The sequence below is a fragment of the Heliconius melpomene genome, chromosome 9 (assembly GCF_056956725.1).
Source record: "Heliconius melpomene rosina isolate 202511_hmr_F chromosome 9, ASM5695672v1, whole genome shotgun sequence".
In the NCBI taxonomy this organism is placed as follows: domain Eukaryota; kingdom Metazoa; phylum Arthropoda; class Insecta; order Lepidoptera; family Nymphalidae; genus Heliconius; species Heliconius melpomene.
Window position 1 is genome coordinate 6,235,457 of NC_140397.1, and position 14,314 is coordinate 6,249,770.

At 32.9% G+C, this 14,314-nt stretch overlaps 1 protein-coding gene across 8 annotated transcripts in view; it reads left to right on the forward strand.

Moving 5' to 3' along the window:
* The window catches only part of pyd (zonula occludens-like protein polychaetoid), a 91,617-nt gene extending 79,560 nt beyond the window's left edge, over window positions 1-12,057 (forward strand). For 6 of the 8 annotated variants that reach the window (XM_085190450.1, XM_085190452.1, XM_085190451.1 and 3 more), the window contains 11 exons: window positions 205-314; window positions 1,690-1,812; window positions 2,559-2,671; window positions 3,032-3,133; window positions 4,110-4,430; window positions 4,832-5,030; window positions 5,230-5,370; window positions 5,595-5,694; window positions 5,816-5,891; window positions 7,157-9,615; window positions 10,940-12,057. In XM_085190450.1, the coding sequence (XP_085046576.1) occupies window positions 205-314; window positions 1,690-1,812; window positions 2,559-2,671; window positions 3,032-3,133; window positions 4,110-4,430; window positions 4,832-5,030; window positions 5,230-5,370; window positions 5,595-5,694; window positions 5,816-5,891; window positions 7,157-9,615; window positions 10,940-11,163 (3,968 nt within the window). In that variant the 3' untranslated portion in view covers window positions 11,164-12,057. Of the gene's footprint in view, window positions 1-204; window positions 315-1,689; window positions 1,813-2,558; window positions 2,672-3,031; window positions 3,134-4,109; window positions 4,431-4,831; window positions 5,031-5,229; window positions 5,371-5,594; window positions 5,695-5,815; window positions 5,892-7,156; window positions 9,616-10,063; window positions 10,145-10,939 lie in introns of all 8 variants that reach the window. The other 2 variants (XR_014878257.1, XM_085190453.1) reach the window with 2 other exon arrangements.
* Window positions 12,058-14,314: the final 2,257 nt, after the last annotated feature.

A 14,314-nucleotide genomic window follows, 5' to 3' on the forward strand; every position in this document is an offset into this window, starting at 1 on the left:
AATTAGTGTTGACAATTTAAGTCATTCTTCTTCCCGCTTTCCGTTCAATTTCAAGACATTGTGTTTTAAGTGACAAAATTAAAGAAAGTGTCTTAACTATATGTTCCCTCTGCCTACCTTCTTATAGGCGGGATACAGCGTGAAGCGTGAGACGAAAGGGCTATATATGTGTACAAATAATACAATAAAATGAATATTCTGTAGTCCCAGAGCTGCCCCCGCGCACCACGACGGCGGTGACAAGGCCGGCGGGCGGAGTACTGCTGCCGGCACCGCCGCCCAACAGGCACCACGCACTGAGGCACAACCCTAATGTGAGATTTTTTTATGCTTAGATATATAAATCATCATATAGCTATTGTCTACATTTTAAATACATTAATTTCAAATCTTTAAACAGTAGAGATGGGCGTTATCGTTTTTATCCGCTAACGGTTATGAAACCGATATATGGTTTTCGTATCGATATCAAAAACGGTTTTCAGATATCGTTTTTTTTTCGAATTGTCAATAAACGCAAAATCATAATTATAACATTATAATATCATAATAAATATATGTAATTAGTATTACATATAAATAAAAACTATAATCAAATGTAAAAAAAACAATATTTTGTAATTAAATATAAATAATGTTAAAATACAAAATAATATCCAAATTTCAACTTTATTCATTTATTTAAAAGTTCGATTTCATAACGACGAAATAATAACTTGTAGATGTAATGTAAGAAAACCGCCGAAACATGAATCTATTAGTTAGTTAGCTATCGGGTATTCGCTTCATTTCTTTTACACCCGTGAAGAATATACGGATAGAAAGAGAGGTAGCGAATATCAGTTTATCAGATATTCGCCTTATCTCATTTACGCCCGTTCGGAATAAGTTACTTAGAAAGAGAGGAAGTTAGTTTTAATATAAAACCGTTTGACGTTTCAAAAGTTTTGCGTTATTACGGTTTTGTTCAGATCACAGCTATGTTGAGTTTTAAGTTTCTGTAAAAACGGTTTTCTAAAAACATATATCGATACGTTATGTTTTCCTTAACATATCGGTTTTAAGTTACGTTTTGATATATCGAACTCATCCCTATTAAACAGTGATTGTTCACAGATAAAATGACTGTTAAGATTTAATATCTAATAATAAACTTAAATTTAGTTGCATTATTTTGTCTATCTATTAAAAATTAAGAGAATTATAACTAAAAAATGTATAACTTAAATGATGTCAATACTCAATACGCAATACTATCCTTAAATTGGGCAGTTACACTTGCATACAACCTCGCTCTCTAACAAGATGTATGTACAGTAAACAAATCTAAATATAGGAAATAGTAAATTATATTATATAGGATATCTTAGTTTCTTATGTTTCTATGCAATGCTACAAACTTATAGTCATTTCGTAAATAATTACATTTATATAAAAATTTGCTTCTACATATACTTATCTATTTGTGTATTTTTGATAAATGGCTTAAGTAGCTTACAATACCGGTAAGCCACTTACTACGTTTCTTTTTTATTTATCCAATTCAGTTTTAAATATAAATAAAAAAAAAATCTATGTATAAGATATTTATCCCACCTTTTTGTATCCTATAGCACTTATGATATATACAATAAAATCCTAAATTGAGCCTTAATAACGTACTAAATTATGAAATATATTATTTTCTAGAACCGTCCAAGCGCCCAAGAGCGTTTGTTCGGGCCGCCCAAAGAGAGTGACGACGCTACCTACAGTGCAAGACCCGCGCACGGACAAGGCTCTCTGGATAGACAAAGATTACCTAATAATCCTGTAAGTTGATATTTTTATGTTTGAATAGTTTTTACATTATCTATATATATAAAAGGACTTGTCCTCACTGACTGAGGTAAGACGCACGCACAGCCGTAACCGCTGATGGTAGAAACGTGAAATTTGGACATATGTTTACTTTCGTAATCTGGACATCCACTAAGAAGGGATTTTGAAAAATTTTAACCCTAAAGGGGTAAAATAGGGGCTTAAAGTTTGTATGGAAAAAAATTAAAATCGGCACCGATTCTTATAAAATTTGAAAATTAGATTTTTAAAAGTATTTAATTGAATACGTGTTTCATAGTTTTATAGAATTCTTCCCCTAAGGGTGCAAATAAGGGGTTGAAAGTTTGTATGGAAAAATTCTTAAAACGCCACCAATTTTTATAAAATTTGATATTTAGACTCTTAATAATATTTAATTGAACATGTTTCATGGTTTTCTAGTATTCACCCCCTAAGGGTGCAAATAAGAGGTTAAAAGTTTGTATGGAAAAATCTTTAAATCGCCACCGATTTTTATAAAATTTGAAATTTAGACTCTTAAAAATATTTCATTGAACACATGTTTCATGGGTTATTAGAATTCACCCTTAAATACGCAAGCGAAGCTGCGCGCGTCCGCTAGTTTATGTATATATCGTTGTTGAGTTCCACTACTCAACTTCTACTACTTAACATAAGATTCCCGATTTGACTACTTTCTATTCGAGAATAAATCTGAAGCCGTTATATTTTTCTAGCAAAACTCATATGAAGGAAGTCCGGCGTACGAGTACAACAGTAACGGCAACTCGTTGGGCTCGTGTCGGTTACCGCCCAACGCGCCGGACGACCTTAAAGTCGCGCCTACTATGTAAGAATTCTTTTATTTTTTTTATTTATAAGAATATATTGTTTTAATCATATGTTTATTTTATTCAACAGTTAAGGTTTTTGATTATTAAAGAAAGACTCAGCAGACAATTTGATATCATTTTTAGTAGAATTAATATCATAGATAATTGTTAAAAGCAAATGACACTTTTAATGATGATTATTTTGATAAACCAAACTATACTATATATAATCTTTCTACTGTATATAAAATATTTATAGCCAGAATAAGTTACATTTACAATAGATCAGAGAACCCTAGGCTAACGATAACCAGTTTCTAAATACATTTAGCAACTTAATACAACTAGAAGTAATAAAAAAAAACCTTTTTCTATAGTAAAATGGAGCCCCCACCCAACCCCGCTCAGAGTCCACAACGCAACTCTAACTCTCACGAACACAACTCCCTCGACTACAGTCGGACAGACAACACTTATAGGTGAGTTTGTTATATATATCTATCTCACTCATATTAGTGTAATGGCAGATAGTTCTGTCTTTTTCACAATATTAATGAAGACTATAAAGTTAATTATATGTAGGTAGAGATATAAAAGTGATAATAAGTAGCTAGTGATGTGAATTAAGTTTTTAATAGTGTTGTGAATTGTAAGAATTTATATTGTGTCATTTAAAAATATATGTGTTGTTATAATACATATATGTTACAATTTACAATGAAATCCTCAAGGTATGGTAAATGCTTCCTAAGTTATTTTATGATTGGCAAAATGGTTACTTTTAACGTTCACGAGTCATTTTTCTAAGATTTTTGGAATTAGTTTAATTTCATGCTATTTAATAATGCTTCATTGGATAGTATTCCATAACAACGAGAAATATTATTTTCAATTTTTAAAAAAGTTTGCGATTACTTAAAATATATTTTCAATTATTATTTAATTTAAACTTCATCATTTCTATACTTTAAAGAGAACAATAGGTTTTTTTTTACTATTTGAATAGTAAGAACTTTTATCTTTATAAATTGTAAAAGCTTTGTTTTATTTATAAATAGTAAGTAAAGTAAAATCTTTAGTTACTTATAACTAAGTCGTATTTTTACTACCTGGCTGTTTTACGATACTTATTATTTTCTCTAAGCAACGAATAATTGAAAGTGCTCGTTAATCCTCTTATTATTATTTCTTATCTATGTCCAACTCTGTTCAACTTTTTTTCCCTTAAGTGTGGCCAGCTTTACTTCTCAAAAAGTTTATAATAATACATAATTAAAAATTAATGCTTGCTATATAATTTTGTAAAAATGTTACGTTGATGGGATATCACATTGTTCAATAGGTTTATGATTATATAATTATAATAATTTTACTGTTATATTATAAGCTTTAATATTATTTCTTATTCATTTATAACTAAACCATTATAAAAAGCAACATCAATATTAATCACAGGCCACAGGACAATTACCGTACACCGCAAACTCGACCTCCCATGAATGGCAACAGTCCGCACGCGCAGAATTCCCATAACTCACTAAACTCCCATAATACTACTAATTCCCATAACTCACTCAATTCTCATAATACACCTAACCCCCATAATACTCCTAATTCCCATAACCCTAATGCGCATAATACTCCTAACCCCCATAACTCTCCTAATTCTCATAATCCACTAAACCCCCATAACCCGCACACTGTGCAAGCCACGCCGATGCACGCGCGGGGACCTTCTTTACCTAACGTGCCGACTAACGATCATGCTAAATATAGGTAAGGTTTTCTAATTATCATTTGTTTAACTTTTGTTTGTTTTAAGGCCATCGCGGCGCAGCGGCACAAGGGTGTGACTGTAACGCGACGATTGTGGGTTCAATCCCCACTCGAGGAAGTGAAATATTTATTTCTATATCTTCGCTCTGGTGTCGAGGCGAAGCGTGACATTGAGTTCTGCCACTCAACACGCAATGCCTCCAGAATTCGGCAGAAAGTGGGGAACGGAGTGTCTTAACACTAGGTTCCACCTGCCTACCCTGCTGTTTGCGGGATCTAGCATGAAGCTGATGATTTTTTTTATGCTTTTATTATATAAATATCTAATTTATATAATAAAATAATATAATAATTCACCATTAAGATTTTAGAAATTTATTCAAATCTATCGATTATTTCAGTGCGCGTACAAACTCGGCGTCACAAGCGGACTACACCGGACGAGCGCCGCCATACAAACCTGTACCACCCCCTAAACCCAAGCACTACCGCGCACCTGACCCCTTACCCCACCCCCCGCACCCACAACACCCTCAACTCCCCCCGAACATGAACCACGTCAACCATGGACACCCACACCCGCCGCATCCCAGGAATGGAGTAAGTTTATATTTTTTTTTGTTTTATTGTACTACACTTACCTACCCCCTACTTATCGAATTGGGAATTATAGAAAATTAATAACACTTTTACAAGTAAAAACAAAAAGAAAAATCAATTTCATTTCATCAAATATTAGTTTCACGTACATATCTTCTGCGTCTTATATTATATTTTATTAATTATCTATTAATTCCAGAGTATGGAAGCCGTCCCGGGCTCGGTGGGTAACGTGGGTGTTACCAGTGGGGCGGTGGGTGCGGGTTCAAATCCACACTATTCACATTCGCACTCACACTCGCAACCGCATCGCGCGTCGCACACACATCCATATCACCAGGTACGAACTTGTTAAATTATTAGTTTAATTGTATTATATTTTTTATACATCATTATATATTGTAGAGATTTCTCTCTGTTATTAAATATTCGTTTGCATTTTTAATTGCTATAAGATATGGTTGTAATAATTAAATATAACAAAAGTAAATAGGACCAATTAATTTTTAACAATTTTATTTAGAAAAAAGACAATCAATTATAATCTTTTTTATATACCAACAGCAAAACATGTACGGTGCACAAATGAATCCACAGTCACCTCCGTACGCGGGCCCGCCGCCGCACCGCGCCCTCAACCTGCCCCATAACCCGCATCTTATAGGTAATGGTAATATATAAACACACATATATATATCTTTATATATTTTATTTAAGGGAATTAATAAAATATTTATCCTAAGTATTTTTTGGAACAAAAAAACGTAACCAAACGTCGTTTTTAGATTTAGCCGGCAGTCGAGAACAACGCGGCTCAGCGTTCGAGTTGTATAGAAAACCACAGCATATGCATAATATAAGGTAATGTCAATTTTTTATTGTATTCGCACTAAATTATAGACTTTTTTTTTAATATTGTGCATGTTTCCAAATACCATGAATGAGAGACGGTGATACATTTTTTTTAGAATTGTACTTTTTAGTAATAAAAATTTTCTTTTAGATTTTAAAATTTCAAGATTTAATTCAAAATGAAATTATATTTAATCCTGTAGATATTTTCTTACTTAATTGTTTATTATATTTTTATTTTTGTAATTTTAGTATAATGTTTTTATTGGGTAATACTACATGTAACACTAATGTTTACAATATTTTTGTAAAAAAAGGCGGATTGCTAGAATATTTGGTATTTTGAAAATAAATTTCTTAAAAACTTTTCACTGTTGAAATTAATGGATTGATATAAAAAGAATATTATTATTTTGCTTAAAATTTATATATTGTTTTACTTTTAAGAGTTTATTCATTTTGTAGTTCTTTAGAAAAATGTGTAGCACCAATGAAATATTATTTATTATTGTAGTTTACTATGTAAATTTAAAACATTTTTATTTGTTCGATTTCCTTGTAGCACCGTCTCTTCATAATTAATTTTCGTTTCCCTTAAAGGAACTCAGATCTTTAGACCCTCCCTGTACAATTTGCTCTAACATGCAAACACCAATCGCTTCACAACGACTAACAATGTCTTGTCGGAACATAATTAGTATGGTATCGTATGCGGTATTAAATATTATATATCTGTAACATATTATTATTTATCGGGTGTTTATATTTGAATCCTCTGTACAAAACTATTGGCAGTGCGTGTCTGCATTTTAGTGCAATTGTTTATATTTAAAGCATATTGAACTAACTTGTCTTTAGTTTGTTATTCTGTATTTCCTCATTCTTACAGACTAGTACAGTCAGCATTTTCTTCTTCTTTTATTATTCTCTTCTATGATATCATTTTTACTCGTATGTATTTTATCATTATATATTATTTTGCTATTTGTCTCTATTTATATATAATTATTATTTATTTTAATGAATTCTTAATTCCCTCATTTCAGACATTTATTTCAATATGCTTTTAACAGTCACGAAATTCATCACTTATAAATGATTATCATTGTCAGTCGGGACATTTCAGAATTTTCAATATTTCATTATTTTCATATATGTTTTATTAGTATTTGTATATATTTATTATATTACTCTTAGTATTGATTAATCTGAGGTGTCCATATATCAGTATCATTGAGTAACTAAGTGGGTGTTTTGGTTATGGGTTTCCGCAGCTCCGACGCGATGAACTCCAGCGTGGAGCCCGACGAAACGTTCTCACCAAAAACTAAAAAGAAATTGTCCAAAAAGCCATCGTTCATTAAAAACGCCGTCCTCGATTTATTCCGCTCGAAATCCAAAAGTCAAAAAGTATCTCGACAGAAATCACTTTGTGAGAGTGACTTGCAACAGAGATACGCACAACAGATACCAATGCTGAGACGAGAGAAGTCAGACCTGGGCGATCTGACCATACATATGAGAAACACGCAAATAAGGAATCAAATGTTGCAACGCAGCAACTCGTCTTCATGCGAAAAGCCAGTTCTGAAACCAATATTAAAACGACAAAGTTCATTTTGTGACGATAGAGATGGCCCTACATATGTAACCAGAGATTACGATACAAGGCCCACAGAGAGGCAGTTACGGAGGCAAAACTCCATGTGTGAAATAGAAACTGAACCAAAAGTTACCCCTTTGTTACGTAGACAGAACTCTCTTATAGAATATAACCGGAGAGGTGTCTACGGTAACGCCAGCTTTAATATGATAACCAAAATAGACCCCATTTACCAAAGACAACAGCAAATAAAACATGAACCTTTTTACCCAACCCAACCTCTACCTCCAGAACCAATATACCAAAGCAAAGAACATATTGTATATGATCCCATTCCTAAGCCAAGGCGGACTTACGCCTCTTTATATGATACTTCAAGTGAAAATCCTTATGCTACTCGATCAGAGATATCAAATCAGAGTTTTGAAAGTCCTTATGGAAATAGAGATACAGTAGGTATGCCGTTGTTAGAACCCCCTTATGCTACTAGAGCTGAATGTATAAGAGATGATATATACGCTACTCGTGGTGAGTTCATAGAGAATCCATACGCAATCAAACAGGACATTCCTAGAAAAAATGAACCCCTGTACAGTGAGTCACCTTATGCTAGTAAGGAACACATGCTCAGACAGAGAATGACATCTGAAAGTCCCTATACTACTAAAGAGGATATGCTACGTTCACGTTTTTCCGAATCACCCTATAATACAAAAGAAGAAATGTTAAAACAGAGAATGGATACATCGTTTAATTCAAAAGAGCCAATATACGGCAAAAGAACGTATGATCCGCCCCCAAGTACATCTTGGTCGGAAAATACATATGCAACTCGTCCTGAGAGAAAGTTGCACACACCACTTAACTACCCAGGCAGAATATCGCCTATGAGTAAATGTATGAGTGAACCTCCTTATGCCACTAGGACTGAAATGATGGCGAGAATAAATCAAACAGAATCACCTTATGCCACTAGGTCTGAAGTTAAATCTAGTTGCTCCGACAACAACTATAACACGAGACGTGATTCCTTAGATTATTCCCCACAAATAAGACCAGCTTCAGCCGAATGTACGTATGTGTCTAAACAAGAAATATTATCACAAAAAGCTGCTTTACTTGCTAGTAAAGATCCTACGTATGGTAAATTAGAAGAAAAATTGGAAATTATAAAACAAAGGAATCAAGCTAAAAAAGAAAAGATATATCAAACTAGACTTGAGGCAAATGAAAGCGATTCTGTAAAAAGTAGAGAGCCGTTATATGTGTCAAAAAGAGAACTTAAAGACAGTGTTATATATGAATCTCACCAAGAAACTAAAGATGTTCTCCCCTCACTTAGTCGAGGAAGTAGCGCTAGAAGTAGTCCATACGAGCTAAGTGATGCAAATCACTTGTCTCGTCGAGAACCATTATATCAAACGCCAGCTGAAGCTATGAATGGCGAATGCGAGACATTCCAAGAAATAGATTTTTCGAAATTGCGATTAACAGAATCTAAAACAGATGCAGAAAAAGAAAAATCTAAAAATTTAGAAAACAATATACTTAAAGGGGAGCCTGTATATGCGCCAAGATTACACGGCAAAGCTGATCATATTTCAAATGCATTAAAAGTGACATCGTCACCAGTACCTTATGAATCCACTACGTCAATGGAAACTCATTATGCATCAGAGTGTAGTATGAATTTTGAAAATAAGCCACAAAGCACTCCTTATACTTCACAAGATTTACAAGATCGTTCTTTAAAAACAAACAGAACTGTGACATTTTGTGAAAAAATTGTCGAAAGAAGTGCAGAAAATAGTCAAGATACGTCAGATAATGCGTCTTCAAGTAAAAATGAGACAACAGTAGTAAACAATGACAGTACAATTATCAAAGCTGATATTTCAGAAGCGAATGAATCCGGAAACAAAGTAGACCAAGTAGAGCCGGACGGACCTCACACGACTTGGGGTATATTTGACAGCGAGGGTGGCGTTTTGGAAGATAGGAATTGGGGCGTTTCTCTCATAATCCCTCCGAAAGCTATCGCCCCGGGCATCAAGCAAAAGATCTATTTTACCGTTTCCGATCCGAGATTGAGTCAGCGAGTGGGGGGACCTCCCATCGATATGGATAACGGTAACGCTTTTGTAACGAAGCACGCGATGAATGTAGTTGCACTTACTAATTGGCGATTAACGTTTGCAAATTGAATGAAATTTTAAAACAAAAATGGGTATAAACGGATAGGTTGTTTGGAAAGTTTTTATATTTGTTGTATTTGATATTTTGTATTGATTATACATATTGCATGGATATGGCATGTGGATAATAAACGTAGATTAGCGAATAGTTAGTTAGACCTTGATCCTCCCGAATTGTACAATTAGGATTATTTCTGACAATAACCAACCACAGCACCTCTTTTGAATATAACACTTTTATAATTAAAAAATCATTACACTTTAGTTGCAATATAATTTGTATCATATTAAGTTACAATACATAATTTAAATCATTTTAATGTGTGTCGTTCATTTTATGCATCACTAACTTGGGGTTAAATTATTTGGTTATTTTTGCGCAGTTTCTACAACACAATACACTCGTACTTAAAAATAGAAGAGAAGAGACGAAGGCAGTGCCACGTACATCCGACCATGTGATCGTATGTTTAACACAAGTTTGATTAGTGCACTGTATATATGCAAAACACACGACGTCTTTTGCATTAATCTGGTTAAAATTTACCCATTTCAATGCATTTTGCATTTATTTGTCTTCATTTACAGTTTGTTTTCCATGCTGAGGTGTTTTGGTGATTTATGTATGGTGCTTGGTGATATTTTTCGTCGTTTTCCGCTTTGCTTGTCTCACTAACCCTCTGCGTTAACGTGTTGCGATTTGTGTTTGTGTTTTTCGTTTGTCATTCTATATTAAAATATATAATAATAATAAAAGTCATTTATTTCTTAAACAAGTCTTAAAATTTTCTCTATTTTTATATTTGGATTTTGCATTTTCCCTATTACTTATTTAAGTATTTTCACATTTTGTACATTTATCAATTATTTCACTATACTTCCATTCGATTTACTTCATATAGTTCCTTTAAATTTATGAAATACATTTTAACATAGCTATACTCAAATCTGGCCTCTTGAAACCTTAGACGTTTTCCAAAAGGCGCGTGCTGGAGTTCTGCTACGTTCAAATTTGTATATGTTTCTTTTAAATTGAACACAATTATATTTTAAACAGATGGAGCAATGTTATCCTTACTAGTAAGTTGTGGTCCTCAAGTACTCATGTGGCTGCTACACTGTTTTTTCACTATTTACACTTTTCAATAATGTCTCTTTATCACCGTTCGATTATCATTATATTCTATTCATATTTCTAAAAATGAGTAAAAAAACAGACATTACCCTAAGCAATATTACAATAATCCCATTTTAAACAGGTGAAGCAATGCTATCCCCACTAGTGATGTGCGGGCCGCAGGGGCTGGTGTTCCTGCGTCCGGTGACGCTGCGGCTGCCGCACTGCGCCAACGCGGTGCCTTCCCTCGGCCTGACCATCAAGGCTACGGACACGGAGGCCCACCTCAGCACCGACTGGGACCAGATACTGCTGCCCGCCACCACCACGCTCAACACCGTGGCCGTTAAAGTTGACCACTTTTAGGTTTCTACCAAATTAAATACAATGACATATTTGATTTTTGAGATTTTATTGGACGCGTATATTTTAGTGTTATATATTGTAGGAAACCCGATGTTTCGAGCTCTTTGCGGTAGTCTGTGGTCACGGATTGACTGATTATAAGATATACGCGATTAATATTATGTATATTAAACATTGTTTCCATAACCAGTGAATATGTAATTTTCGAAGTTTTTTATACTGCTATGCGACTATTATTTTGTCTGTAGGTAAAATTTAAATATTTAGTTGCAAATTATCTACAAGGATAATTCGTAAAATACACTATGTATTTACACACACTAATAGAGAGCGTCTTCAAAAGTATTCACCTGAAAAAAAAACTAAACTATTTTTAAGAATTTTCGCCGCCAAAACACAGTCATTCACTTTTTGGCATTCACCCCACCTTAACTCATAAATAATTAATATAGATTAAGTGGTGCTAGTGACAACTAAAAAAGTATATGTAAGAAATGCATATCGATATGAATCTCCATTGTGGAATGTAACACGAATTATAATATGTTAATTAATTAAAAAATCATATTTAACTAAACGCCTTACCTTAGGTTAGTTATTACTTATTAACATTACGTTCATTCATTGTTATTGTCTCGTTGGATGTTAGCCACAGAGTAAAAATCGCATCCGAATTGGCTTCCACAGATACTAAATGGTTATTTAAAAGAGTATTCTTGCAATTAATTTGGTATTTTTTTGGCTGAACGCCATAGTCATATGTGTATGTTAATGTATACCTAGACCTAGGCTAAGAATATGTAAGTGGACACTGTATGTATATTTTAATTGTTGCAAGTGATTCGCTTATTTTACCTATGATTTTATTATTAAATTTGTATGTAATGAAAATTATTTATTGTTTTATTTTTTATTATGTCTCTGTTATTATATGTAGTTTTTGATTCTATTGGGTCAAAGGAAATATCATTGAGGCCGTCGTCGTACAGTGACATAAGCATGGAGCTGTAAATGCGATGGTTGTGGATTCAATACCCCCTTGGGGACTGTTTAAGAATATTTTTATTTCTAATTTATTTATTTATTTTAATACTTTTTTACACCATGATTGATACAATTAACTAAAACACAAAGCGTAAGCATTCTTATCTCGTAACAAACACACAACTATTGTAATTTCCATTTAAATTAAAATAATTATGTACTCTAAGGATTGATTTAAAATATTTTAACTCGTGCATATATGAATGTGTTTAAAGATAAATAATTTATTTAATAGAAACGTTAAAGAAATTTCAAAAATATAATCGGGACACAGAATGAAGTTAATCTATACATATAATAAGATTATTTAACTGATTTCTGTTTGTACATAGAAGGTATGTGAGTGGTAGAAATCTTGTATTGGAGGCATTAATCAATATAATAGAATCCGAAATAATAAGCTTTAATTTTTTTTTAATATTTGTATCTAACTAAAATCGGATTAACCAATGTAAGTTAAATTTTCATTATTTATATTAAAAGAACCTTCCCTTAACATTTAGTGTTTATTTTCTTGGACCTTCTATATTGGTTCATAAATTAAAACATTATAGCTATAAAATATTTTAATAATTGAATTGACAGAAACTAGTCTTTAAAATGATAATGCCGTTAGAACACGAAAGTTTGATTGTAAATAAACAATTTTGTAGTTCTAGCGGACGAAGCCGCGAACGAGTCGCTACTATTGCATCACTTAGAAAATACGATTATCTATCAACAAAGGATAAGAAATAAAAATTATTAAAATTATACCTCTAAGTATAAATTAGTAAGATATTAAAGAAGAAATAAAAAAAAATTACCGCAAATTCGTAACTGACATTGACCCCGGCTGACCACACGCGCAACTCTAATGTCTGCATTTAAGAAGCATCAGTAATAAAATGATTACATATCCTCTATACACTATTAAGATAAGAAGATTGCTTTAAGTAACATTTCACAATATTTTTTTCTAAATCTACGATAAAGTTTGTAAGCGTTTTAATAAGAAAAAGTTAACATTTGTTAGATTAATCTTAATTTGACCGGTTTTTAAAATCTGAATGTATTTTTTTCCGGTTGTACCTAATAAGTGGCTTTTTTCCCGTCACTCAAATTATAATATTAATAACAGTAAAAACGAAAAAAATCGACACTAAGATTTCTATGCCAACCCTTCAAAAAATCCTGAATAAATAAATCCTGAAAACTGATTCCATATTTTCATTCCTCCGCTGTAGTACCAAAGCAAAGTGAAAAACCCAGTATCTTAATTCTAAGTTAGGTTCTCTCTGCCTACCCTCCTTTATTTGTGATACAGCGTGAAGCTGAAAAATCACGTCCAATGTCCTTACAAACAAACTAACGATCTCGATTTTGCATGTACATGACATTAAAATAAGCATAGGACAAATGGAAAACACATAAAACTATAGAGAGGAACTAGGTTTAACGAAACATGGAATTAAACATCAACACCTTTGCGATTGCAAACTGCTCTTAGGAAACTAACCTGTGATCATCGTGAGATAGTAAAGGGTCATTAATTGTCAGTTTGTAATTATTAATGTTATGATTGCTTTAAAACACAAAATTATTTTTTAGCCTTAGGTTATGTGCGTATAAATCCGTTCCCACAAAAATAACTCCATATTGCTAATGATGGTACAAATTTTGTATATCTACATGGGTGTAGAAACAATGGAGGCCGCTTGGTCCTTTCCCACCCCAGAATAGCCTTGTGGCTTGTGCCCACCCCAGAATAGCCTTGTGGCTTGTGCCCACCCCAGAGTAGCCTTGTGGCTTGTGCCCACCCCAGAGTAGCCTTGTGTCTTGTGCCCACCCCAGAAAATAATTTCTACTAGTATAAACTAGAAAAAACAATAAATCTGTTTGAAGCTAAAATCTAGATCCCTCTGGAAAATATCTCTAAATACTCCCATGTATTAGGAATACAAAGTTTTACAAAGGGTACCGTCTATTCTATTCTTATATATACTTCATATCCTCATGTATAAATTACCAATTCTTGTAAACTTTAAAAACTTACAATCTACAGTTATCTAATTATTATTGAGATGAATGTTTAACGAAGAAAATTGATTACATTTGGAAACTACTT